General features: G+C 36.1%; 1 protein-coding gene and 2 non-coding genes across 4 annotated transcripts in view; 1 reads left to right on the top strand and 2 right to left on the bottom strand.

Moving 5' to 3' along the window:
• The first annotated feature begins 412 nt into the window (after positions 1 to 412).
• The window catches only part of LOC145679651 (uncharacterized), a 104,875-nt gene continuing 79,588 nt past the window's right edge, over positions 413 to 25,699 (top strand). For both annotated transcript variants that reach the window (XM_081750227.1, XM_081750228.1), the window contains exons 1-4: positions 413 to 610; positions 10,596 to 10,725; positions 13,686 to 13,913; positions 22,902 to 23,120. In XM_081750227.1, the coding sequence (XP_081606353.1) occupies positions 10,611 to 10,725; positions 13,686 to 13,913; positions 22,902 to 23,120 (562 nt within the window). In that variant the 5' untranslated portion in view covers positions 413 to 610; positions 10,596 to 10,610. The remainder of the gene's footprint in view (positions 611 to 10,595; positions 10,726 to 13,685; positions 13,914 to 22,901; positions 23,121 to 25,699) is intronic.
• On the bottom strand, positions 14,006 to 14,087 carry TRNAL-UAG (transfer RNA leucine (anticodon UAG)). The gene has a single exon. It is a non-coding gene; the product is annotated as a tRNA-Leu (tRNA).
• Positions 20,939 to 21,020, bottom strand: TRNAL-UAG (transfer RNA leucine (anticodon UAG)). Its single transcript has one exon. It is a non-coding gene; the product is annotated as a tRNA-Leu (tRNA).

The following is a 25,699-nucleotide window of genomic DNA, read 5'->3' as shown; positions in this document are numbered from 1 at the left end:
AAGTTCACTTGGCGCGAGCTGGGATTGCACCAAAGGCCACACGTACCAGAGGTGAACGCTTTATCACTGAGTTGGAGCTGATTGGTTAAGAGTACTAGAGAACAATTGGAATTTTTTCAAGTTATGTCGGTAGAAGATTTTGGGGTAAAAGTGCGTTATACAGATTGTTGGAGAATGGGTCGTTGATTAAAATTTAGTGTCCCTTTCGACAGTAGAATCATATGACACGTGAACTACAACATTACCTGGGATCCTAATTACATGAAATCGCACTGGGAATTGAACCTGGAACTCCCGGGCCAAAGACACACACGTTTATCATATAGAAACTAGAGATCTTCATTGGAGGCCTAAACACTCATGTTCCCAGGTAACTTAAATTTATGAAAATCTTATGAAATATTTTCTGCTCTTTGCGTCTGATTTAATTTGGCTGTTCTGTTTATATTTATACCAATAATGTGTTCCAGCATTTTTTAGGGTAGAAAGACTTTCTCACTTCTTTATTTCAGGTTGTAAACTCACTGGAACAGGAAGAGATTTCAAAGGAGATTTAGCAGTTTCACGATCAAACAGGACTTGTCTAACTTGGGCATTGGCTACAAATAATGTAAGTGGTTTTTAGTTTTTGTGTAGCCTACTTTTAACTACTACTACTACTACTACTACTACTACTACTACTACTACTACTAATAATAATAATAATAATAATAATAATAATAATAATAATAATAATAATAATAATAATAATAATTTATATAAATAAAACTGAAAGTGACTATCTTTCTGACTTAATAACTCTTGAACCACACGACCGATCTCGATCAAATTTTCAACATAGATGAAGTTTGGGCCTGGGATGGTTTTCATCATTTCACTTTGATGGTACAACTTGGAGGAGGGGATATATATTATCACCCCCAGATGTCGGTCCTGGATCCGCTACTGGTTTCCATTAGTAACTACTCCTATGGGGGGATAGTGACATGTAAAAATAATTGAAAACAACCGATATTAGTTTTTGAGGCCCTAAATTGATTGGTGGCAGTTTTGGTGTCCTTTATGTTCTGGTGCCAAAATGAAACGTATTGTCTCTGTGTGAAGAGCGGGACATTCTGCTATCAATAATAAGTTACAAATCAAACCACCATATTTTCTGTCTACTCATGGCCAAATTGCTAATGTACTACCATGAGCAAAATAAATGACGCGTCTCTTTATTCTGAAGTTTTTTGAAAATATCTCCATTTTCTTTATATGTTCGAAATTTCGGAAGGTTTTCCCCAGCAGGACAGGTTAATAACAAACCCGTTTTTAATATTTGTGTTAGATATTACCTTAAAATAAATAAATTAGAAGCAAAAAAATATTAAATCGACAGAAATCTCGAGAATTACCAACTCTGCTAAAGTGGGAAATTTTCAAGAACGCGAGGGAATTCTGCAGTTCAACACAAAGCAGCGACATCTATGTCAGTGAGGGAGACGTGGATTAGATCTACAAACGAAGCTTTTAACGAAACATTTCTAATGTGTCTTATTACATGCATTATCAGCGAACTCCAAATATATGAATCTATGCTAAGTATTAAAGTATACAGTAGATAGAGCAAATAGTGGAAATTACCTATGGAAAAAGACGAATTCTTAGCACAAGCGTAATGAAAAATCGTCTTTACCGTAGAACAGGTTCAGTTCATGTAAGAAAACAAGTAGCTCAGTTAGTTAAAGCAACTAGTCTGTATGCTGAAAGTATTGGGTTCGAACCCCATGGAAGTGCCGTTGTAATTTTTATTACTGTGGTTATTTTATTTATTTTTTATGTGGGAAAGAATAAAATTGTAACATATGTGTAAAACTCATGACGATACCAAAAAAAAAAAAAATGCCGTTCTCGCACTTGCATTAGTGTCTCTAATTCTTGTTTGCAAACAGTTTCGTAATAATTTCCCCTGTGCTCACTACTCACTACATGCTCACTGGTGCATAACGAATGTTTTACAGTAAATGTTAATTCTAATTTGGAGAATTTTATAAAGTTTCACAATGTTTCTCGCTTGATAGTCTTCTATCTACTTTTTTGGACACTTTGATAACAGATTTCCCTATTAAATGTTTAATTTCCCCTATATATATTTAATTACAGAAAAGCTTTACATGTATTTGTCTTAAATTGAAATTGTTTTGAATTTACCACATGAGGTAAGTAGCCCGAAGGAGGAGAACTGAAGTAACTGATATTCTACGTAAAAGCAACCTATTGTAGAATGATTATGCTTCTTAACTTCAGCACATAATCTTTACGTAGGTCAGACAGAGAAAAACAGTTTTTTCCTCTCCTATGACCACTCATCTTAAAGCTCTACATGTAATGATTCGTGTCACATAATTTCGGCTCTTCAAAGACATTTATTATTATTATTATTATTATTATTATTATTATTATTATTATTATTATTATTATTATTATTATTATTATTATTATTATTATTATTATTATTATTATTCCTGAATATGCCACCCTTATATAATGTAACTTAAGATATCTTGGTTTAAAGTGCTTTCTTTAGTAATAATTTGAGCAACCATGTAACAAAATTTAAAATGTATGAGGGGGCACGAAGTTTTATTCCCCCCCTCTCTCTTTTTAGCACCGTCCCAACAGAAAGTATATAATTTCTGACAAGCAGAGTAGACAAAATGAATAAGAAATATATTTAAAGTAACCTTTCCTACTTCGTGAATGGAATATCACGTAACATTTTTATTCTACTGAAGACGACCCTAGGCCGTTATGGTTAGGTAACAAAAGAAATACCTAATATATTTATTGCGCCCCTTGACTGTAATATTACCTCTTCTTTATTTGTTCGAGGCCACCCTACATTACCAAGGGTGACAAAAAGAATAGGAAAAGTGTCTAAAGATTACAAAACACTTTATATTTTGTCAGAAGCAAGGCAGTGTATACACAGCATTGCTTTCGTTAACAAGTGTTTCACCGTTGAGTCGCTTATAAAATTAGGCAGAATAAAGTTTTCTAGAGGGATTTGTCCAGGATGGTTTTGTGTCGGGCTAATAACGATGAGTATAATTATTTACATCACCGTTAAAGAAATAGCAAACTTTCTGAAAGGAACTTACTTAGGAAACATCAGATCTTCCTTCTACTTAATTGCAACTGGCGTTCTGAATGAAAGTTCTATGGGACTATTAGAAAAATATATATTCCCGTTTCCACGCTGATGGTAGAATTTCTTAAGCAGTTATTGAATTACGTTCGAAGCATACGCGTAAATAGCGCCCCAGTAACCCTGTGGCGTGGGGACCGCACAAGCTGCAAGGCCAAAAATATACAGAAAGTACGCAGGGGCGGACCAGGCCAAATTTTCACCCGGGCAAAGTGACTTTTTGGCGCCCTCCCCTTAGTACTAGCCTATATTTTACATTTTATCATAGTGTTTTTAATATTTTAAACCCATTTTTCAAAAAGACATTCATTACCTAGGAAAACTTCACAAAGAATATGGCCCGCTATAAACAATACGAACTCCCCGCCCCCCGCTTGGTCTTGTGGCTAGCACGCCTGCCTTCTGTGGTACCGGATCCAATTCCCGATGGATTACTGTTGAACGATAAAAGTGGTTCAGATTCCACTATAATTAGTATCCACATCTCCTTTGGCCATTAAGGCATAACCGTGGAACGCTAAACTCAAGCAAACAAACAAACAATACTTACACCCCCTCCACTCTTTATTCTGCATGCCATCTCTCCATTTTTCGATACAGCCCCCTTATTACTATGAAACTCTCTTCTTCCATGGTTATGTAATTACCACTACTTTACAAGAATATAAACCAAAAAAGTCAGTAGAAAACACGTTCTAAAATTTACTTTTTGAGGCTCGTTTTGGCGCCCCTCTTTCTCTGGCGCCCCGGGCAGTGGCCCGGCCCTTGGCACGCACCTGAAAGTACGGACGCATAACTAAGGACTGCGGAGGAGAGGTTAACCTTCATATTATGCCACTGGTTTGACGTGTTTGAAATGTTCAGTGACTGATCGGTTAGTGAAATAATTTCGACGGTTACTGATGTTTAAAGTTTAGCTGAGACAAAGTTACCTAACCAAATACATTTGATATCGCGATGTCACAATTTGATTTTTCCTCACCTAAAAAAAGATAAAAACAATCAATAGTAATAAAAACCCTTACTCGTACTGGGCTCTAACTAACAACCTAATTCGTACAGACAAGTTGCTCTGACCAACTGAGTTTCGATTTCTTACGCGAAAGAAGTCTGTTATATTACGAGGCATGCTTTTCATTAGCAAAACTGTTCGAAGTAATACAAACATGGCTCAAGAACAGAGACGGAACTGAATTACCACTCGATTGACCTTGAGGCCAAATCACCAAAGGGTAGCTATAAACGTAAGTTCAGCATGCATTTCTGTGGAGTTCTGTTCAGTATTCCTATCTGCCAATCACGCTTGTTTGTAAGAGTAATATTTTACAAACCTAACCTTTTGATAGAGCACAATAGCAAAAGAATAAAAGGGAAAGAATTCTTGCCCTTGTGAACGTTGGATACCACCAAGTGCAATAAAACTGTCGCATCTCCTTGAAGTGATATTTTATCGAAAATAACTCTTTTCCCTTTATATATCCGAAGTTTTTGAGGGTTTCAAAATGAGGAAACGTTACTGACAAACAAGGACGCATTTAGGGGTGGGTACAGGGGGTCCGGACCCCCTCTGAAATCCCAACTTTTCTGTAAATTTAGCCTAATGTTTGGGATTATCTTTTAAAATTTTATTATAATTTATCCTAATATTGAAGTCGGGCCCCTTCCGAAATAAATTACTGTATACGTGCCTGCTGACAATTTTCAATATATTCGTTAAATAATAAAGTAAAATAATTAAATTAGGAGCAAAACGCTTCAACACGGGCTAACTTTTGTCCACTGTCAATATTGTTAGAAGGGATATTAATAGCAAAAACTGCTAGTCAATGCTGAACCTTGAAACTTCACCCCGAACAGCAAGCCTATTATTGAGAACTGCAAAACTATATCTTAACTCATTGTTCGAAACAATTCACAAGAGGTAGGTTACTTCTGACGTGTTCTTTTTGAACGACTTTCTCGAAAATGACTCATTTGATTTTTTCATATTTCATAAACAATTATTGCATGAAAATGTGTTCAAAGTGTGAGTTAGTTTTGTAGTGTGGAATTTCTTCAATCGAAGTTTTTTATTCGATAATCTGACATTCGATGTATTTGAATAATACGATATTTTTTTCGTATTATCCAAATACACACTTCAGTAACAACTGCGGCCTAACACAGTTAAGAAATTGAATTGAAAAAGTTTAGTGCGGTGGCCCTGTAATTGAATATTTTTTGGTATACACCCTAGCTTTTTGTGGTAAACTCAGGCTTTTCTTTTTCGAGCGACAAAAGAGAGAAGAAAATATGGTGATTGTGAAAATAGTATATCAAATTCAGATTTCAACGAATTTACATACTTCATGGCGTCTACATACCGAAAATGTGATTTTTCGATACCCATTCTTCCGGTCCGTCCGTTCGGTACACTTTTCTGTGCACTCGCCTAGAGGCCATACCGTTCAACGTATCTACACCAAATTTTAAACTTAAGGTTTACATAGTATTCCTACTGGAGATTTTCCCATTTTTTCCTACCGCCTAAAATAAGTGTGGTTTACTAACAGCCGAAAATCGAAAAAAGCTATTTTCTCCAAAATGGTTTTAACAATTTTGTTTATTTTTCATTAATCAATATTTAATTAACAACCCTATATTGCAGTATCAAATATTTCTCTTAGAAAAATTTACGAGGGGTAGTTTATTCTTGGAGGTGACTTTTTCTCGACGATGTTCTCAGAAAGGACACTGGCAAATTTTGTACACACTTCATAAACAAATATTTAACCTTGCAGCATGGTATAAGTCAATTGACCTGTAGTAGCTTATTCTTGGAGTTGAATTTATTTCCAGTGAGTTTCTCAAACACGACCAGTTGGCAACCCTGTATCTCGACAACGAAGCTGAACTCGAAAACTGCAAGAGGGCTATTTGTCTCCTTTTGATGTCACGAATCATCTCCCGAAGTTTGTGGACATCTTTCAGGTTCACACTTAATGAAGCTTCTTTTCGAAAAGTTAACTATTAACTTTAGATATTGTTTATTTTTTAAAAAAAATCATAAATGCCGTTATTAATTTTAAGGCAGAGCTACTTTTGAGAGAATAGGTCTTTAAAAATAATTTTAAAACTTAGACTTTTGTTTTCGAGACATTCCAGACAAGACGAGACATTTTAAAAGCTATCTCGTGTTCAAAACATTTGTTACGTCTTCTTTTGAATGTCACAAAGCGTGTCTCGTCTCTTTCTCGAGACATGTCTTATCTCGTGCGCATTCGTTAACACTTGGGAAGGATTATCTTTCTACTCAAAGCATTGTTTTTATAATGGTTGCATATTTATGATAATTGCCGTCAACATAAATTACAGTTCTTTTAGTTGAATTAATTGTTTATTATTATTATTGAAATTAAAATTAAATGGAATATCTAGTTTAACGTTGCACGATTATGCACCTACGCTAAGCGAGAATGATGATGAATGAAATGATGAAATGAAGAAAGTGGGAGGAAAATGGAAAATTCCAAGAAAACCCATACCCATGCACACGGTATTTGTCTACCTCAAATTTCACGAAGTGGAGTCGAGCCACGGACCCCATGAATGCTCTATTATTATTATTATTATTATTATTATTATTATTATTATTATTATTATTATTATTATTATTATTATTATTATTATTATTATTATTGAAGTGAGCTTAACGAGTTTCAACCGTCCGACTCAACCAATGTTTGGGTGCCTGTTCGTTCGTCTACTCCATGACAACTTTTCATAAAAGACATTTCCTTTTAATGAAACTAGTAAGTGCCTTTTAGCTTTGAAAAGTAACTATGCTTGGAATTTGAAATCTGCAAAATATAAGAGGTAAAATTAACCAAATGGTGCAAGTTTACACTAATGTATACAAAACAATTTTGCAATATCAATTACGTGAATCTTGTCCCATAAAGAAGCCGAAACCCCTACACCGAAGAGCCCTCCGAGATTTGATAATTGTCCACAAGGACTGAAATTGCCATTTGGAACCAACACTTTAATACGAAGCCCAACATTTCTTTAAAATAGACGAAAAATTCGAACGTTATAAACATTTTAATATTTTTGCCTTTTCTCATAAGGGGCCCGTATTAGCCTACACTGAAGAGCCCCACGAGATTTGATCCTTGACCACTGGGACTGAACTTCTCATTTGAAACCAAAACTTTAATATGAAGCCAAAAATTAAACTTTTACATCAATTTAAACTGACTGGGTTCCAGTTCACCCCACTATTATGTTTAGTTTAGTTAAGTGGTAATATGTGACAGCTTCACATCATCAAAAGAATCTTTCACTCCCCTCCTCAGAAGTTTGTGCTGGATCCGCCACTGGATTCAATAGACATTTTTCCTATTCTTTTTATCACCTTGTTGGGGCTCCCTCGTACAAATAAAGAAGCGGTAATATTACAATCAAGGGGCGCTATATATTAGGTATTTCTTTAGTTACCTACCCCTAACCGCACAGGGCCATCTTTGGTAGAATAAAAAATGCTACGTGATATTCCAATCATGAAAGGGGAGAGGATGCTGTAAATATATTTCTTATTAATTTTGTCTACCCTGCTTATCAGAAATTACTTTCTGTTGGAAGGGTACTGAAATGAGAGGGGCAAAATAAAACGCCGTACCCCCTCCTACATGGTTGTTCAAATAATTACTAAAGAAAGCACTTTAGACTAAGATATCTAAGATTTAAACTAAGAAACTAAGATATCCTTACATTATGTAAGGATGGCATATTCAGGATTATTATTATTATTATCATTATTATTATTATTATTATTATTATTATTATTATTATTATTATTATTATTATTATTATTATTATTATTATATGAATGTTTTTGGAGCACCGAAAATTTGTGAGACGAACAATGGAATGTAGAGGTTTAAGATGGGTGGTCATAGGGAGGAAAAACCAGATTTTTTTTCTGTCTGACTCTCTAACGTGAAGATTATGTGCTGATGGCAAGAAGTATCATCATTCTACAATAGGTAGCTTTTACGTAGAATATCAATTACTTGAGTTTTCCTCCTTCGAGCTACTTACCTCATGTGGTAAATTCAAAACAATTTCAATTTAATACAAATACATTGTAAAACTTTTCCGTAATTAAACATCTAGGGAAAATTAAACATTTAATAGGGAAATCTGTTATCAAAATATCCAAACAAGTAGATAGAAGACTATCTAGTGAGAAATATTGTGAAACTTTATAAAATTCTCCAAATTAGGATTAACATTTACTGGGAAACAACGCGCCAGCGAGCATCACGTATAGTGAGCAGTGAGCACAGGGGAAATAATTACTAAACTTTTTGCAAACAAAATTAGGGATGCTAATGCAAGTGCGACAACGACATTTTTTCTTTTTTTGGTATCGTCATGAATTTTACACATATGTTACAATTTGATTCTTTCCCACATAAAAAAAATAAATAAAATAACCATAATAATAAAAATGGCAATGTCATTTCTATCTGGATTCGAACCCGCTACCTTCGGCATACAGACTAGTTGCTTTAACTAACTGAGCTATCTTTTTCTTCACGTAAACTGACCCTGTTCTACGGTAAAGACGATTTTTCATTACGGTCGCGCTACCAATTCGTCCTTTTCCATAGACAATTTCCACTTTTTGCTCTATCTTTAACTTAATATTTGGCATATATTCATATATTTGGAGTTTGCAGATAATGCACGAAATAAGACATATTAGAAATATTTCGTTAAAAGTTTCGTTTGTAGATTTTATCCACATTTCTCTCAGTGACATAGATGTCGCTGCTTCGTGTTGAACTGCAGAATTCCCTCGCGTTCTTGAAAATATCCCACTTTAGCAGAGTTGGTAATTCTCGAGATTTCTGTCGATTTAATGTTTTTTTGCTTCTAATTTATTTATTTTAAGGTAATATCTAACACAAATATTAAAAACGGGTTTGTTATTAACCTGTCCTGCTGGGGAAACCTTCCGAAATTTCGAACATACAAAGAAAACAGAGATATTTTCAAAAAAATTCAAAATAAAGAGACGCGTCATTTATTTTGCTCATGGTAGTACGTGATTTTCTGTATGTGTGGTCCTGAGTTCAATTTGCAATGGATATATTTGCCTCGGTTACAAAATCAAGTAGCAGTTAGGATTCATCTTAAACAGCACCTACGGTAGTCCGTTGTCGGCCCTGAGAAGGAACGTTAAGCAGTGATGGAATGGATCAATGGGTCGTGGGTCAAGATTTATAAGTGGGTAGTAACCTATTCTGACCCATTATGACCCACACTGATCCACCGACCCACTCTGCAGTACATTGTAGACAGCATCTTCTGAACACTGATGAATTCGTCTACGTTTCACTTTCAAGGCATCCATTTTTCTTATTTTTTCATTTGTTTCTATTTACTTACCTAAGACGAGTATATCTGAATAAAAAAAAAGAATTTGGATATTGATATTTGTAATTGTAATAATATCAATAGGTTATTCATACTACTTGGTTTTCGAGACAGAGTTAAATATTACACTATTTTTCCCTTTACGTTGGGCTACTTTACCTTGATTTGAGACTTTCAAATTTCATCCTATTTTCCACTGAAAAGTAGCAAGGAAATAATTATATACGGCCCATGACAAACACTTTATTATTTCATATCGTCAAGGTCAGATTCACTGGTATTATAACTTAAGCGATTGCCCATAGAAATTCAAATTCCGTTAATGATAATTTCACAGCCTTGTTTTATTACAGTGTAAACTCTTTAATCAGTGGAGAGGAGGACGTGGGTCATGGGTCAGAGTTAATGACGATGGATTTTGTTGGGAGTGGGTCAGAGTGGGAAATAGTGGGCCAAAGTTGTGGTGGGTCATGGTAAGGCGTGGATCAGAGTGGGTCCCGGTGGGTCATGGATCAAATTTTCATTGACCTATTCCATCTCTGAGTGCCATCCCAATCTATGACAAAACGCATAATAATACTAGTATGATTCATTCACAGACAAAGAAGGCTCAAACTTTCTTGACTTCAGAGGTGATGTTGTCAGCATTAATGGCGTACCCTGAACTTTGTTAAGGAGAGGATTCAAACTCCCTAGTTCATATAATTTCAAGTGTTTATATGTATATCTTAATGTGATAAGTGTTTATTTTTACCTAATATTTTTCTCAAAAGAGCTTAAAACCTGGAAACCCATCTTGCCTATAGGCCCTATTCCATTGGTCAGCACTACACTTCAATCCCTAAACGATTATTAATTTGACATAATGAATTTTGTTTGAAAGAATTTTTATATATTTCTGCTACCTACAACTAAGTCATAAATGATCTGTTTTCAACAATCTGTTTCATAATTACTTTAATTTTGTTTTCCTCTTCAGCCTGGAGAAAAATCAATGGAAGGGAATTTCTGTAGAAACCCACAAGGAAGTATAATGGGGCCATGGTGCTACACTGCAGATCCTTTATTACCCATCGATACTTGCGAAGTACAAGACTGCTCATACCCACGTAAGTATGGGTATGAGATGTGATGTGAATAATAATAATAATAATAATAATAATAATAATAATAATAATAATAATAATAATAATAATAATAATAATAATAATAATAATAATAGGTAATAGTCAAGTCTTTCAATCAAGGTAGAAAATTTCAAGTAATCTCATTCCATGCATTTCCCTTTATATGCAGTTTGTGTCAAGATGGCAATCTGATAGAATACCCTATTATGATTTTTTTTTTTTTAATGAAGACATCACTAAAATTTGAAACTTGATACTACAATTATGGATAAGTCACGTATGACGTATTTCCACCGATACTTCCGGCATTATTTGTTGCCGGTGGAGTCCAAAGACATGAGCTACATATGGAACTCTTGGTTGTTATTATTTTTTACGTTGGTTTTGATTTGATTTGATTTTGACTTTAGCATCTCGTTCAGCAGCGAGGAACAGTGTCAGTTTTGGAACCTTGCACTAAAGTTGAAAGCGGAAGTGACGTAGTGGCTAAAAGACTTCCTGAAGACGATCATGATATCGATGCCTAAGAAATCGAACTCAAAGAGATGTGAGGATTATAGAACTATTAGTCTCATATCTCATGCAGCAAAAATTTTGGTTCGAATTCTGAACAGAGGTTCTATAGAAGAACAAATGAAAAAAGTTGAAGAGGAACGGCTCGGGTTCGGGAAAGGATAGGGTATAAGAGATGCAAATGGATTATTATGGGTTATTATGGCACGGGCAGTGAGAAGTTTACAGAAAAAGGAAAAGATGTGTATGTTGTATTTAGTGATCTAGAAAAGGCTTTTTATTGCGTGAATTGGAAGTTGTTGTTGGAAGTTCAAAAGAAAGTTGGGTTGGAATGGAAAGAGCGAAGACTCATAAAGAGCTTACTGCATATATGAACCAACAAATAAGTGTTAGAATAAGGGAAGAAATGACAGAGGAGAATGCAATTGGAAGGAGAGTTCGACAGGAATACTGTTTCTCGCCAACAATATTTAATATCTATCTAGAAGAGATAGGGAAAAGAGCCTACAAAATGAAGAGGGTATTTCAGTAGGAGGTACACTCATGTCCAAAATTATTGTCGCATGTCTATAAATTAGTTGTTGTAGGAATATAATTTGATAACTTATTCGCCCGGTATTTATTATAATGTTAGTATATGTATAATCGGCAAAGATATGTATGTGGCAAATTTCATGTCAAAATAGCAGTAAATAAAAACAATAAAACGAAAATAAAACTTTCATGTCCATTTAGCAACATTTTGTTTTACTCATTCTAATTTTCTTATTTATAATTCTTTTCCTATGAAATTTACTACAAATATACATTTCCCGATTATACACATAGTATCAGTATTAAAAGTATCCTGCAAAATCATTATGAAATTATATTCTTACAAGAAGACAGTTATAGATATGCGACAATCATTTTGGACATGAGTGTATAATGATTAGGTATATACGGTTTGCAGATGATATGGCGCTTGTTGCAGAATCTAAAAAGAAAATCAATAAGATGTTGGAAAACATGAAGAAGGGCAGTGAAGAATATGGGATGAAAAAATAAATGTTAGAAAGACAAAACCCATGTGATGGATACGAAGGGGTCGGTGTCAAGTACGGTATACTGTAGAAGCAGAAGAGGAGAATATAGAACCGGTGACCAGGTCTCGATACCTGGGTAGTATTACTAGTAGTGATATGAAATGTGAACGTGAAATAAAAGCAAGGATAGGAATGGCAAAAGAAGCCTTTAGGAGGAAGTAAAGACTAGGAAATCGGTGCAGAAGTTTGTGCGTCAGTAATGCGTTCACCCTGCAAGTCTACCAGAAAGCGTCCTGCAGAGCTTGGTATTGCAAGAAGCACTATGCAGGTCCACATGAAAATGGACTTCAGGTGTAAAGGGCAAACCTGTAGTGCAATTAAAAGTTGTAGAAATTGGCTTCCAATTCTGATTTGAATAATTTTCACAAAGCAGAAACAGTAAGGAATACAAACAAATATATTTTTGATATGGTTTAGGTGTTGAGAATAAGTTCCATCTTGATATTATTCCTGTAGTTATTACAACTGGAAGTTATACAGGATGTCCGAAAAATATCCCTTCCTTTATTTTATTTTTTTTTCCTAGGTGCCCAGTGTGTGGAGAGAAGTGTCAGTGACAAGAATTGCTATTACACACTTCAAGTTTTTATTAAAGTACTTGTCGTTCCCAAGACCACATTCTTTTTCAAAATGGAGCCCAAACAACAACAGAAGGCATTTTGTGCTGTGGAATACGCAAAGACAACATCCGTTACCACAGTTCAACGCAACTTTCGGCGATAGTTTGGGGTGAAGCCACCTGAGAAGAACTCCATTAAACCTTGGCATACACACCTCATGGAAGCAGCTTGTCTATGCAAAGGTAAAATCACGACCCGTCCTTCGCATTCAGACGAGACAGTGGATCGAGTTCGGCAATCCTTACAACGGAGATCCATGAAGTCAGTTCGGAAAGCGGGTCGTGAGTTAGCATTGCCCCGCTCAACAGTCTGAGATGTTCTTAAGCGTTTGGAATTCAAGGCTTACAAGTTGCAACTTGTGCAGACACTCTCTGATAATGACAAAACACTTCGCACTGTGTTCAGTATAAATATGTTCGGGTTCCTGGAAAATGATGGCACAGGCAGGTTAGTCTTCAGTGGTGAGGCTACCTTCCATATCAACGGCAAAGTCAACAGGCATAATGTTAAAAAAAATGATACATTACATTGCTTTTGGTATATAAAGGATTATAATATCACATTAGAGGGCCCGAGGATATTTTTTTTGAAAAGGATATATTCTTTTTCGGACACTTGGTATCTACTATGACCACTTCCTCTCCTGAGTTCACTTAGTTTGGAAATCTACCCTAACCTCAAATGTGCAACAAATTTACTTCCTTCTTATTTTTTATTTCTTCAGACAGTTGTATTATATTGTCGACCCAGTCCGGTTATTTAGAAGGTATGTTCCTGAATCCTGACGAAAGAACTGAGAAGCTAGAAATCTCCATTCAAAGATGGAATCCTAGTGATTCACCAGACATCAATATTATTCTTACACACGCTGGACCGAAGTACATGTCCGAGTACTACGAAATTATCATATCAGCTGACAGGAGAATATCCATATATTATAAGCCACAGAGCGGTAAGTCACTTAAAAATATACATATTCGTGTTTCACTATATAAGTTTAAGGTATTCATTTATGAGCATCTATTACTGTAACCATAAAATTTATGGCAGCGGTGGGATTCGAACCCACGCCTCCGAAGAGACTGGTGCCTAAAACCAGCGCCTTAGACCGCTCGGCCACGCTACCGTTGCGTGGTAATTACTGCAGAGACAAAAAGTGCGAAGAAAGTAAGGTATGTCTTTAATGAAGGTCTTCTGATTCTGTATCGTCATATGAAAGAAGAGAAAGCTACATTCGCATCGCATTTATTTTGCGCATGAAAAACTAAGTGATATTTCACTTTTGCCTTATTCAGCACCTTATATCTTGAAAGAAGTAGAATAATTAGTAACGAATTTTCTTCTATTCACCTTCATTTTCAGTAAAAATGAATACGTTTCATCCAAGGGCGCCTATCCTGGGGGGAAGGGGGCCCGCCACCCCAAAGCTCATGTGGGCCCCTATTGTATTTATGAATATACAATATTTGGCATACTTATATGAAGATTTTAAGACAAATTGCACTCAAAGTATGCCAAATATTGTATATTCATAAATATAATAGGGGGCCCACATGAGCTTTGGGGTGGGGCCCCCTTGCCTTCCCCCAGGATAGGCGCCCTTGGATGGAACGTATTCATTTTTACGGAAAATGAAGGTGAATAGAAGAAAATTCCTTACTAATTATTCTACTTCTTTCAAGATATAAAGTATTCAAGATATATATACCTTCTGCATCTGAATACCCCCCCCCCCAATTTACAGAGAAATCGGCGCCCTTGGTTCCATCCCATAAAAGTAGATGTGTTTCGTTAAATTAACGAGAACACATATATTTCACCTTCCGTAAAGAGAAATGAATTTATTTGTTTACCAACATTTCATCTTCGATATTTATTTATTTCAGCCAATATACTTCATACATCGTGGATAGACTGGATACAAGCAGTGCTGTAGTTCTTAAATCTTCACAGGGTGTAGACTATTTTGTGAACATCTTTGATTGCCATAAAAATGTCTGTATTAATAATTAATTCCATTAAAATATAAAAGCTGCGGTGCATTGTTAGAGTGTAAAAGCGCGCGCTTAATGAATTTTCTTGCCGATACTTCGATAATTCATTCCATTAATAATATAGGGTGTAGATACGCAGAAGGAACCGACTCTCTGCGAGAAGGAACAGGTGCTGAGGAGTAGGTTGGAAATGCTAATAGCACAGTAAGCAAATATTTCGTACTGATATTTTACTGATCAAAATAACACAAACTTTGACAGAGACAGAGTTGGCATAATCTTTCCGTTTTTCTTCCTCTCTCTTTCAGTGGTGGTTCTAGAAGGCAAAAACTGAGGGGGAAGCCAAAACCCAGACTATTTTAGTTACAACATGAGTTTACTATAAACTTTTAAAAATATATAAGTAATAGTTTAAATTATTTTTGGCAACTGGAAAGCCCAGCCCCCCTTCCCCTTCGGCCCCAGCTAGATCCACTTCTGCTCTCTTTCTCTCTTTTGCGACCACAGACTAGTCAGAAAAAGGGACTTCTTTCCGCATGAACATTGTATAATACTTGAACAGTATCTTAGAATAGGACAGGAAGGAAAGAAGATATATATTCACTTTATCACTGAAATCATGGCCCGATTGAACAAATACAAACGACGCGAAAGTGCTATACGCCTTGAAGCAGAAGATATGCTCTGATGGGTAAGATTAAGCAGAGGTTGTGCAGCATATACCGCCTTATATCCTCAACTACAGCCCTGGATATAAGTGGAGACCTAAACGAGTACTGTGGCATTTCCAATTCTACCGTGTCCTGCGAAAACGTACTAAGCGCCACTTTCATACTTTTAAGAAAATTACGTAGTATATAAAGGTTGATGTCCAGCATTAATGTAGCCGTAATCAAAAGTGAAATTACGTTTCTTTTTTTGGAAAGGTGTTGGTTTTCCTCTCTTTTCGATTGTGCAAAACGTTCTAATGCTTATCAGGAACCAATCGTCGCATTTACGTGGATTTTCAAATTTTGGCGCTTAGTTCACTTTTGCATAACACGGTAAATTGTGTTACATTGCAGTTTAAAAAAATTATATTTATCATACTCAAGCAGAGTCAGATGAAATAACATGGAATTTTTATTTTTACGTGCTATTGTTATACTCTCCATGGTGAAGGAGACAGATAATTAACGAAAAAAATGAATGATTTTGAAGAAATATTATTAAAATTATAAAGTTAAACAGCTTATGGGACACACATGTCATATGGATATTCGATTAGCCGATGGTATCCTTCTTATAGGCAAAGAAAACGGAAATAAAGAAACTAAATATCATTTTTACTTGCCAGAGATTAATAAATAATGATTTTAGACCATACTTAGCCTCTGTCTTCAATGTCCAGCAGTAGTCAGCCAGCATCCTGGAACTTCTTTTGCCTTGGTACCTCTTTTCCATTGTAGAAATTTGCTGGCGGAATAGCTCGCAAATCGCCATATCCATCGCTTACTAAGCCAATATTTTCTGGGGAAAAGTAAATGAGGGTCTCAGAAGTGGATTTTAAAAGACATATTGCATTCCATAGCTTTGGACGAATTCACAAAATCAATTACTATTTCACGAACTGTGCTAAAATTATTATAAAACACTACTTCATCCTCTGTCAAGAAATAGTCTTTGATATTATTATCGCCGCTACGATACATGCAAACCCTTGTATCTTTGTGTAATAGACTCCAACCTTTGAGCATCGAACCTAAATGTTCAGCTTGTGGTTTAGACAACTGTAAATCCCGAACGAGATCATTCACATCTGCTTGAGTTAGTAGGGGGATTCTCATGAAAAAGCATCGAATGTATGATCACTGCAATAGTAGGCACTGTATCGGAGTCAGAGTCGTCAATGAAAGTCACGAAATCTGGACACTTTCGCACAGGATACTCGTCACTACGTAATACAGGCCTCAATGCAGATTTGGATACATTTGGATACATAACAGTATGTTTATTTTTAGATGTGATTCTTTTTGTGTTTGTTAAACAAAAATAGCAATCGCTCAAATGGTTCTTGTGTTTTCTCTATGGTAATGGCAAAAGGGATAGGATGTATGCCATTTTTTCAGTCTGTGAGAAGTCGCACGGATGACACACAACATATATTCGGAGTCCATACTTTATCAAAATTACCATCTTGACAGCAAATGTAAGGTTCGTAACTTTTTTTTTTTTTTTTTTTACAAGTGACGTAATATTTTGCCTTTGAGGTTTAAAGGTTAGGTTACCACAAGTGTAGCAGAAATTGTCTGGATGATCCAAACTTCCTTGGCATTATGCAAGTTTTTATTCACAACACGGGAAACGAAACAAGTAAGCACTCCACTTATATAGAAATGAAATAAACATCTTTCAGTCGAACATCCGGTGGCGGATCTAGGCCGGAACCGGGAGGGCCTAGGTCCCGAGTTTTTTAATAATAAGAATAATTTAAGGTATTGTTTATATACAGGGTGTTTCAAAACATCAGCGAGAACGTTTGGGAGCTGATTCCTGACACCAAGATAAGACGGAAAGTATAGACCAACCTGGGTGCACAAATGCTTCCTTTCAGAGTTATAGGCTGCCGTAAACATTAAAAAAAAAAAAAGAAGAAGAAGAAGAAGAAGAAGAAGAAAAGAACTTTAAAGGTCCATAGCCTCGAAACTATGGGACCTACAGTAGTCGGGTAAAGACTTCACTTAAGAACTAGTATGTGCCCTATCCAAATATCCATGTATCAGTTTCCTGCGGTATTCACGCAACAATTTTTGAAGAAAGAGTTTGGCTACGGTCTTATAATTTGAAATACTCACAAACTACCTCTATAAAAATTATTACGGAAATACCGCAGGATTCTGAAACATGGATATTTGGATAGGGCACATACTAGTTCCTGAGTGAAGTCTTGACCCCGACTACGGTAGGTCCCACACTTTTGGAGCTATGGACCTTTAAAGTTAATTTTGTCATGTTTTCGGCAGCCCATAACTCCGAAAGGAAGCATTTGTGCACCCAGGTTGGTCTATACTTTTCGTCTTATCTTAGTGTCGCTTCCCGGCGTGGTTCGGATTCCACGTTAATCAGTAGGTCCACGTCTCATATAGCCTCGCTGCTGAAAGGAACGCTTAACTAAAAAATCATCATCATCAAGAATCACCTCCTAAGCGTTGTCGGTGTTGTTTTGAAACACCTTGTATTTTTGGAAGTTTATAGTGATCTCGTGATATACCTACGATAGTCTCGATTCTGGCTTCCCCCTTAGTTTTCACTTTCTAGATCCGCCTCTGCCCACGTGTATGCCCTTTAGACTAAGGGAGACGAATGATTCAGTCAAGGGAATGATGATACGGTGATAATGTGGGAGGAAACGGGAGATTCCGAGAAATCCACGATGTTGTCCACTATAAACTTATTTGATAGGGAATCGAAACAGGGACCTCATGCACCAGAGGAGTCTTATTACTTAACCTCCGTGGCCCCTTGTACAGAAACAAAATCTGACGGGCTCACTACACGATCAAGGTTGGCTGGCTGCCTACTAAACACATCTGGCCTTGATCTACATTTACAGTGTTGTCAAGCCTACACTAAAAAAAGAACAAATTTTTCGCCACTAGTTTCCACTTTTTCTTTTTCTTCTGTACAAGGATACCATCGACAAATCGAATACCTATATGACATGTGTGTCCCATAGGCTGTCTAATTTTATAATGTTTTCGCCTATTGTTAAGGTGCGTTAAGTAAAGCGTGTATGTGTATAGGGGAGAGAGCGAGAATTGCGCAATTGAAAATATTTTTCCGAAATCTAATGACCCTCTACCTTCCTATGGAATCGATTATGGCAAACTCCATACCAGGTGAAAACTTTATTCTTCCACAATAATCTGACAGATCAATCATCCTTTTACTTTAATAAACAGCTGAAATATCCTACACTAAACACATGCATGTTTCAAGAAAATATGATCCGTTTCGCGCATAGGGGCGAGAAAAATGACTGTCACAACAAAATCATGCCTGATAGAAAATATTCTAATTATATTTTTGACTGCAGTAAAACGAACTGCATCAAACTCAGCATTCACTCATTTTGTGAAGAAAGAATATCATTTTGACCACTGTAATTAGCCCTCCCTGTGACGTTTTCTAGCTACGCCACTGGGTCATAAAAATTGTAACAATAAAGCTTTGTTGAATGATATTCAGAGAATTCTGACCTCTTACTTTTTACACTTTCTGCTCGTAACAATGGGTATGATATTTTAGACCAGCGACTCCCAATAAGTATGTCGCGCTGTCCCAATAAATTTCATGCTGTATAGGAATCCTGTAAATCTAGATGTATACCAGTGGTTTCCAACCTTTTTTGGCTGACGACACGCTGTACTAAACACCTACGATATTGTGAAATGTCTGTTTACTTTTCAAAATTTAAATATTGGTATAAATTAGTAGATACTATCAAATATCTAGGATCAACATTAAGAGACGAAAACCATATTCACGAAGAAATTAAATGTCGAGTAAAAGCTGAGAATTCGTGTTATTATTCAGTTCAAAATATTTTGTTGTTGCGAATTCTGTCGAGGAATTTGAAGTTTAAAATATATAAAACGATAATCACGCCTGTTGTTCTATATGGTTGCAAAACATAGTCGCTTACTCTGAGGGAAGAACGCAGACTGAAATTATTGGAAAATAAAATCCTGAGATAATTATTCGGACCTAAGAGGAACAGGAATGGGGAATGGCGGAAACTTCATAACGAGGAACTACATACTTTATATCGTTAACCAAACATTATTAGGGTCATCAAATCTAGGGGGCTCAGGTGGACAGATCATGTAGCCAGAATGAAAGAAAGTAGGAATGCTTTCAAAGTTTGAACTGGAAATCCAATCGGAAAGCGACCATTAGGGACACCTATCATAATGGGAGAACATTAACATAAATCTCACAGAAATAGGAATACAAAGTAGAATGGGGAGTTTTTGGATTTTTGGAGTCAATGGGGAGTTTTTGTGAACGCGGCATAGAACTTCCGGATTCCATAGCCAATAGAATAAGTATTTTTTTTAATACTATAAATTACCAGGTATAATAGAGAACCTATAAATTTCTATAAAGTAATGATTCTATGTAGTATTGAGGATTGTTCCTGAAGTTGGAGGGGTTGACTGGTACAACCTGTCTCAAAATTGATTTTAACTGACTGCTAAATGCATCATTATTTTTAAATTTTAAAATTTCGCGACACACCGGTTGGGAACCACTGTTGCATACGACACATTTTATTTTTATAAATGTATCATATGAAGCCTTTAACAATAAGTTAATGTCTTTGATTTTGATATAAATCAATATCTAATCTACGTGTACGTGGGGCGTGATGTCATCGTGGACGGTATGGTGCGGTCATAAAAAAAAAAAATAATAATAATCAGAATGAATGTTTTATGCTCAGGCTTGTAATGACGTTTTGAATTTTGTTTCAGCTAAACTTATATATGGGTAAAGCCTTTCAAACCCATAAAAGGCCTATCAAACTGCAGGGGCGGATCCAGGACCGACTTCTGGGGGGGACGGTGGGTTGTCATACTGCTACTTTTAAGGGAATCAAACTTTGGAATGGGTTTTATTTATGTATATAAAATAAGAAAATTTTTCTCTTCTGGGGGTCTTTTCGCCCCGATGCCCCCCTGGATCCACCCCTGTCAAACTGAGATATTTGGGGGGGGGGGCTCGGGGGTAACGGCCGAAGATGTGAGGGGAGAAAAATCTTATTGACATTCGAGATACACGCCTTCACGCAAAAGAAACAGAATGAAACGTCAAAAGTGTTCACATATCGTATCGAATCGGTTTACTCCGTTAGAAGAAAAAAATGAACCATATGCTTAGAAAATTATTAATTCCATATACTGTGATAGTTGTCCTTTTCACATACTGGCTTAAAAAATAATGGCAGCGGTGGGATTCGAACCCACGCCTCCGAAGAGACTGGTGCCTAAAACCAGCGCCTTAGACCGCTCGGCCACGCTACCGTCGGAAGACAGCTGTTTGCCTTCAGTTTAGCTGAATGTTGTTAGATAAGCATTTCTCTCTTCTCTTGACTCAATCCAAGTTATTTCCTATGAGAACACGCAATTGTGACGTCAGCCTTCAGAGGCAGAAGATAATTATGAGTTCAATAACCTGACGTTCCATCGTATACAGTAAGGTTCAAGCTGTTATGTATCTGATACGCTGGCTATTACAAAATAAGGTGATTGCAAAACTACTCTCTTCAATGATTTATTCATAACCAGGGGCGTTCGCAGTATTTCTTGCAGGGGAGGTCAAGTTTGTATTTATTATTCTTTACTTACACCCAGTAATGACCCGAACTTAGGGAGCAAGCGGAAAGACAGAGACATTTTGGAAGGGACAGTTTTTCTTTTTTTTTTTTGTTTTTTCTTTTCTTCTTTTCTTTTTAATGAAAACAGTAATTTTGTATTACTTCTTCTATATTACAATATGTCTTGGGATAGACGATTTCACTGGAGCGCCCATCACCTTGCTCCCTCTACCGTCTTCCCCAGTTGCAGATCTCTCCAGGGGCCTAGGCCCCCAGTTTTTTGAGTGACAAAAATATTTTAAGCTATTATTTATATATATTTTTAAAGTTTATAGTAAACTCATTATATACCTATCATAGTCTGGGTTCTGGCCGTCCCCATTTTTTTTTTTTTTTTTTAAGATCTGTCACTGGTCTTCACTGCTTACACCAGTGACCCAAACTTTTTTAGGAGGGAGCCAAAGGAAAAAGAAATACTTTAGGCGGGGCAATATAATTTATTAAAAACAATTGTACATTTTACGAAATTGTTGTAGTACTGAGAGCTCTCTCGTGGCTAAACGGTTAGCGTTCGCGCATTTGACGTGGGAAACCCAAGTTCTATTCCCGGCGGAAGCTTAGGTGGTTCGGATCCCACTTTAAGTTGTAGGTGCAAGTCTCGCATATCCTCACTACTAAAAGAGACACTAAACAAAATCACATCACATCACATCTTGTAGTACTAAGCCCTTATCGAAGTTTCTCATGGTCTGGTTGGATCTGGAATGCACTGGTTCCTAGAAGTAAAAAAAAAAAAAAAAAAAAAAAAAAAAAAAAAAAAAAAAAAAAAAAGAGTTTAACGTCCCACGTTATGTTTGTTAGGTTAAGGGAGACGATGATTAAAGCAAGTGAATGATGACGGAAGAATTAGTGGAATGAGAAATTGGGAGTACCCCGAGAAAACCCTCGAGCACGATGTTGTCCACCACAAGCTTACTTGTCGGGAATCGAACCAGGGACCTCACGCACCAAAAGCAAACGCCACTGAGCCACCGTTAAAGTCAAATACCCATCTGTCAGTATGTTTTCAAAGTAACCCTATTCTCCTTTTCATTTGTTAAGTTAGGAATTATGGTCGCAGGCTGGATATAACCTATCAGAGGGCCGCATCTGGCCTGCAGGCCGTAGTTTGCACATCACTGGCTTACATTATGGTTCTGACCTCAGACCTCTAATACTCTCTTCCTCTGGATGCGACCTTGGTTATTAAAATATGGTTATTCTTCTACAGGGTGGGCCACGATGAAGCAGTCCAGACTGAATCAACCGTATTATTACTATAATTCCAATAAAGTTTCTGTAACATACTCAAATGTCACACGAGGTGCTGCAAATGGTTCCCGTTCATTTTAATTCACTTTGTGGAGTTGGTTGGAATCCACTGGCACAGTTTTCCTTTAATGAAGTAACTTTTAGTATTCCTAAAAGAGTCACTGACATATCATTCAGGTGTAATGAAATTAGTTTGTTTTGTAATATTTCTGTGTTTTATCAGTATAATAATTCTGTGTTTTGTCAGTATAATATTTCTGTGTTTTGTCATCTAAAGACCAAAAGAAGTTGGAGAAGGCAGAGAAACTACATAATTTAGTTCGAGGCTTCCTGTGGAGAACATTTTGGATCAAGATGAAACTCAACGGTTTACAAATAGGCTATGGAGAAGAACGGCGTCCATTTTTGGAGTGGAAAAGTGCAGTTAAAACTTTTACACCATCAATGATAATGTTGGCCTCGAATGTTCCTCTTGGCTGGAAACGTTCTTGTCAAGGTAAATTTTTTAGAGCGTCAGGGAAGGGACGGCTTACCAAATAGAGAAATGATACGTTGAGGCTTTTCCAATGTTTTCACCCCCTCTTGCAATGTTGCTATCCAGCCGATTCGCTAAAACCGGATGTTAAAATATTTCCAGTTCGTAGAACCGTTTGTTATACCCAGACATGACAGTAAATTTTACCCTGTTATACCCAACATCAGTAAATTTTGGTTTAAGTATTTTTTTTTTCAATAGAAATCCTAACAGCTACAAGGTTAAACATTGATCTCTCAGAAAAAAATATAAGCGGATATTTCTTAATCTCAAATGCTCAGTTGTCAAGAATGAGAACTGGGATCAAATGATTGTAGTGGTAATGGTTATTTACATCATATATTACAAACGCATATATATGATTACCAACAAATTGTTGATCCATTCCTGAATTTAGATCTTTTCAATACTTTTTGACAAGCATCTATTTTGGGTAAGTTCTTTCCAAAATACTCGCAGTGCTACCTAATTTCGTCAGACCACCTTGTATTCGGATGCTGTGTAGGTATCTACTTGTTACTTGTAGTATCTAGTAAAAAAATTGCTTCTCTCTACCTTCTGTTTTTTTTCCTAAGAGAGTTATATCCATCTACCTACCTATCTATCTACTGTCTCTTTCTCTCAGTCTATATATATATTGGAAATGGCAAATTCCGGAATTTTTACTTTCCTGAATCCGGAAGGTAAAATCGGAAAAAATCCGTAATTCGGAAAAATCCGGAATTTAGAATATTCCGATTTTGGATTCCGATGAAATTTTCGATTCCGTAAAATTTTGGCCATCTATAATAAAATCAATAATCTTCCTAATGCAATACCTTCAGATGTTTTTTTTTTTTTTACGACTTTGCGTAAGTTTTACTATTTTCTAACTAATCACAAACAATGACAGTTTTGAAAAAAAAATCTTGATAATATGTACTAGCAAAATGTTATTACTCGCAAATCGATAATTAGTTCTTTCAAGATCTTTGATTTTGAGCAGAAATTTGTGACGTCCGCCCATATTTTCAATTCTCTTCTCTTGCTCCGTGTTTCTTTGTGGCCAAGCAGTTAACGAATTCTGTGCGGGTGGATTCGGGTTCAATTGATGGTAAGGGTACTTGTCTTATATACAAACCTGAGTAGTTATTTAGATTCCAATTTAAGCAGCAAGGCCTTCTCACATAGGTATTTTAATAAATTAATCAATTGCAAAAATCCAAATCAAATCAAATTAAATTAGTTCGCGCTTCTGTTAGTGTTCCCTTACGGCGAATCGAACTTTAGATTTCAACCAGGAAAATAAAAAATACAAAATATAACCTGAGATCCTATTCTATAATGGCGTCTACGTTTTAGTTGGCAATAATTGACATAGGAGTTATAATTAATTTCTGCAAATTTTACATTGCGTTCCTGCGCACAAAGTCAAAAGGGTTATAACTGTGGTACTAAAGTTTAACGGTAAATATTTTGTCACTTAATACGCGCTTGTGTTTTCTTAATAACGTTATTTTATATGCCTGTAAAGTTAACGTGAATTTCCACCGTAAAACATGTGCAATTCTCTACAGTCGTTGTGACCGTGAGGTCAGCCACAGAACTCATTTATTGAACAAACTGTATATTTTCGCCGACTTTAAATCATTATTTAAAATTAATATTTTATTCAATTGAATAAAACATTTTCTTCTTCGTTCTGGACGCTTTATAGATGCAGAAATACCACTTTCCTTCTTTTGCACACATTTGTGCTCCAGATCTTTTGTTGCCGTGAATAATGCAATGAAATCACTCTATTGAACTGAATGTTTATCTAATTAGCAGAGTATTTGGGAGAAGCAGACATTTTATCTTTTCTTGAGTGGGCTACGAACTCGTGATTTTGACTACTAAAACTATTTTGTGTGTACTTTTAATATAAATTACTATTAGTCCACCAGCGAACGAGTGCGGGCGGCCGATTTTGGAACTAAAATACAAACAACAGTGTTTCTAACCGGATCACTTGTAATTAATCTATCACAGTTGTCTTTGCCCTGTTCATAATAAACCACTTCACGCATATGTTCAAGTTAAGACAAACACAATTTCCCCCAAAGGATTCACATTAATCGAAACAATGAAATGAAATTTCTTTAGTTTAACGTCCCATGATTATGCTCTTTATGCTAGAGGAGACAGATGATTAATGAAAGTGAAACATTGTAAAATTAATTGTTGGACTCTCACAGAACCACGTACAACAAAGACACATGCGCTAGCCAATAGACCAAAGAAGAGAACTTCCACAGTTCTCGAGTGGAAACGTATCGGAATTATTTCTTGGCTACAACTCAAGAAAATAATGTAGTTGTCAATCGATAGACCTACATTAAAACAAATACAAGCATCGCGAGCCTTAACTTGATTTAAACTTACAGTTACAAGATATTGCGCAAGTATCTAAGCTACCAACCCATAATTAATATTTTAGTCATCACATCTTATTACTGAGTTTTACAGGTTTCTACTGTTTTATAATGAAATCAAATAAAACGTAATCAATTTTTTTTTAT

Source organism: Thermobia domestica, chromosome 2 (assembly GCF_964235325.1).
Source record: "Thermobia domestica chromosome 2, izTheDome1.hap1.1, whole genome shotgun sequence".
Lineage (NCBI taxonomy): Eukaryota > Metazoa > Arthropoda > Insecta > Zygentoma > Lepismatidae > Thermobia > Thermobia domestica.
The sequence above is the reverse complement of the archived record's forward strand: the minus strand, read 5'-3'. Positions and strand labels throughout refer to the sequence as shown.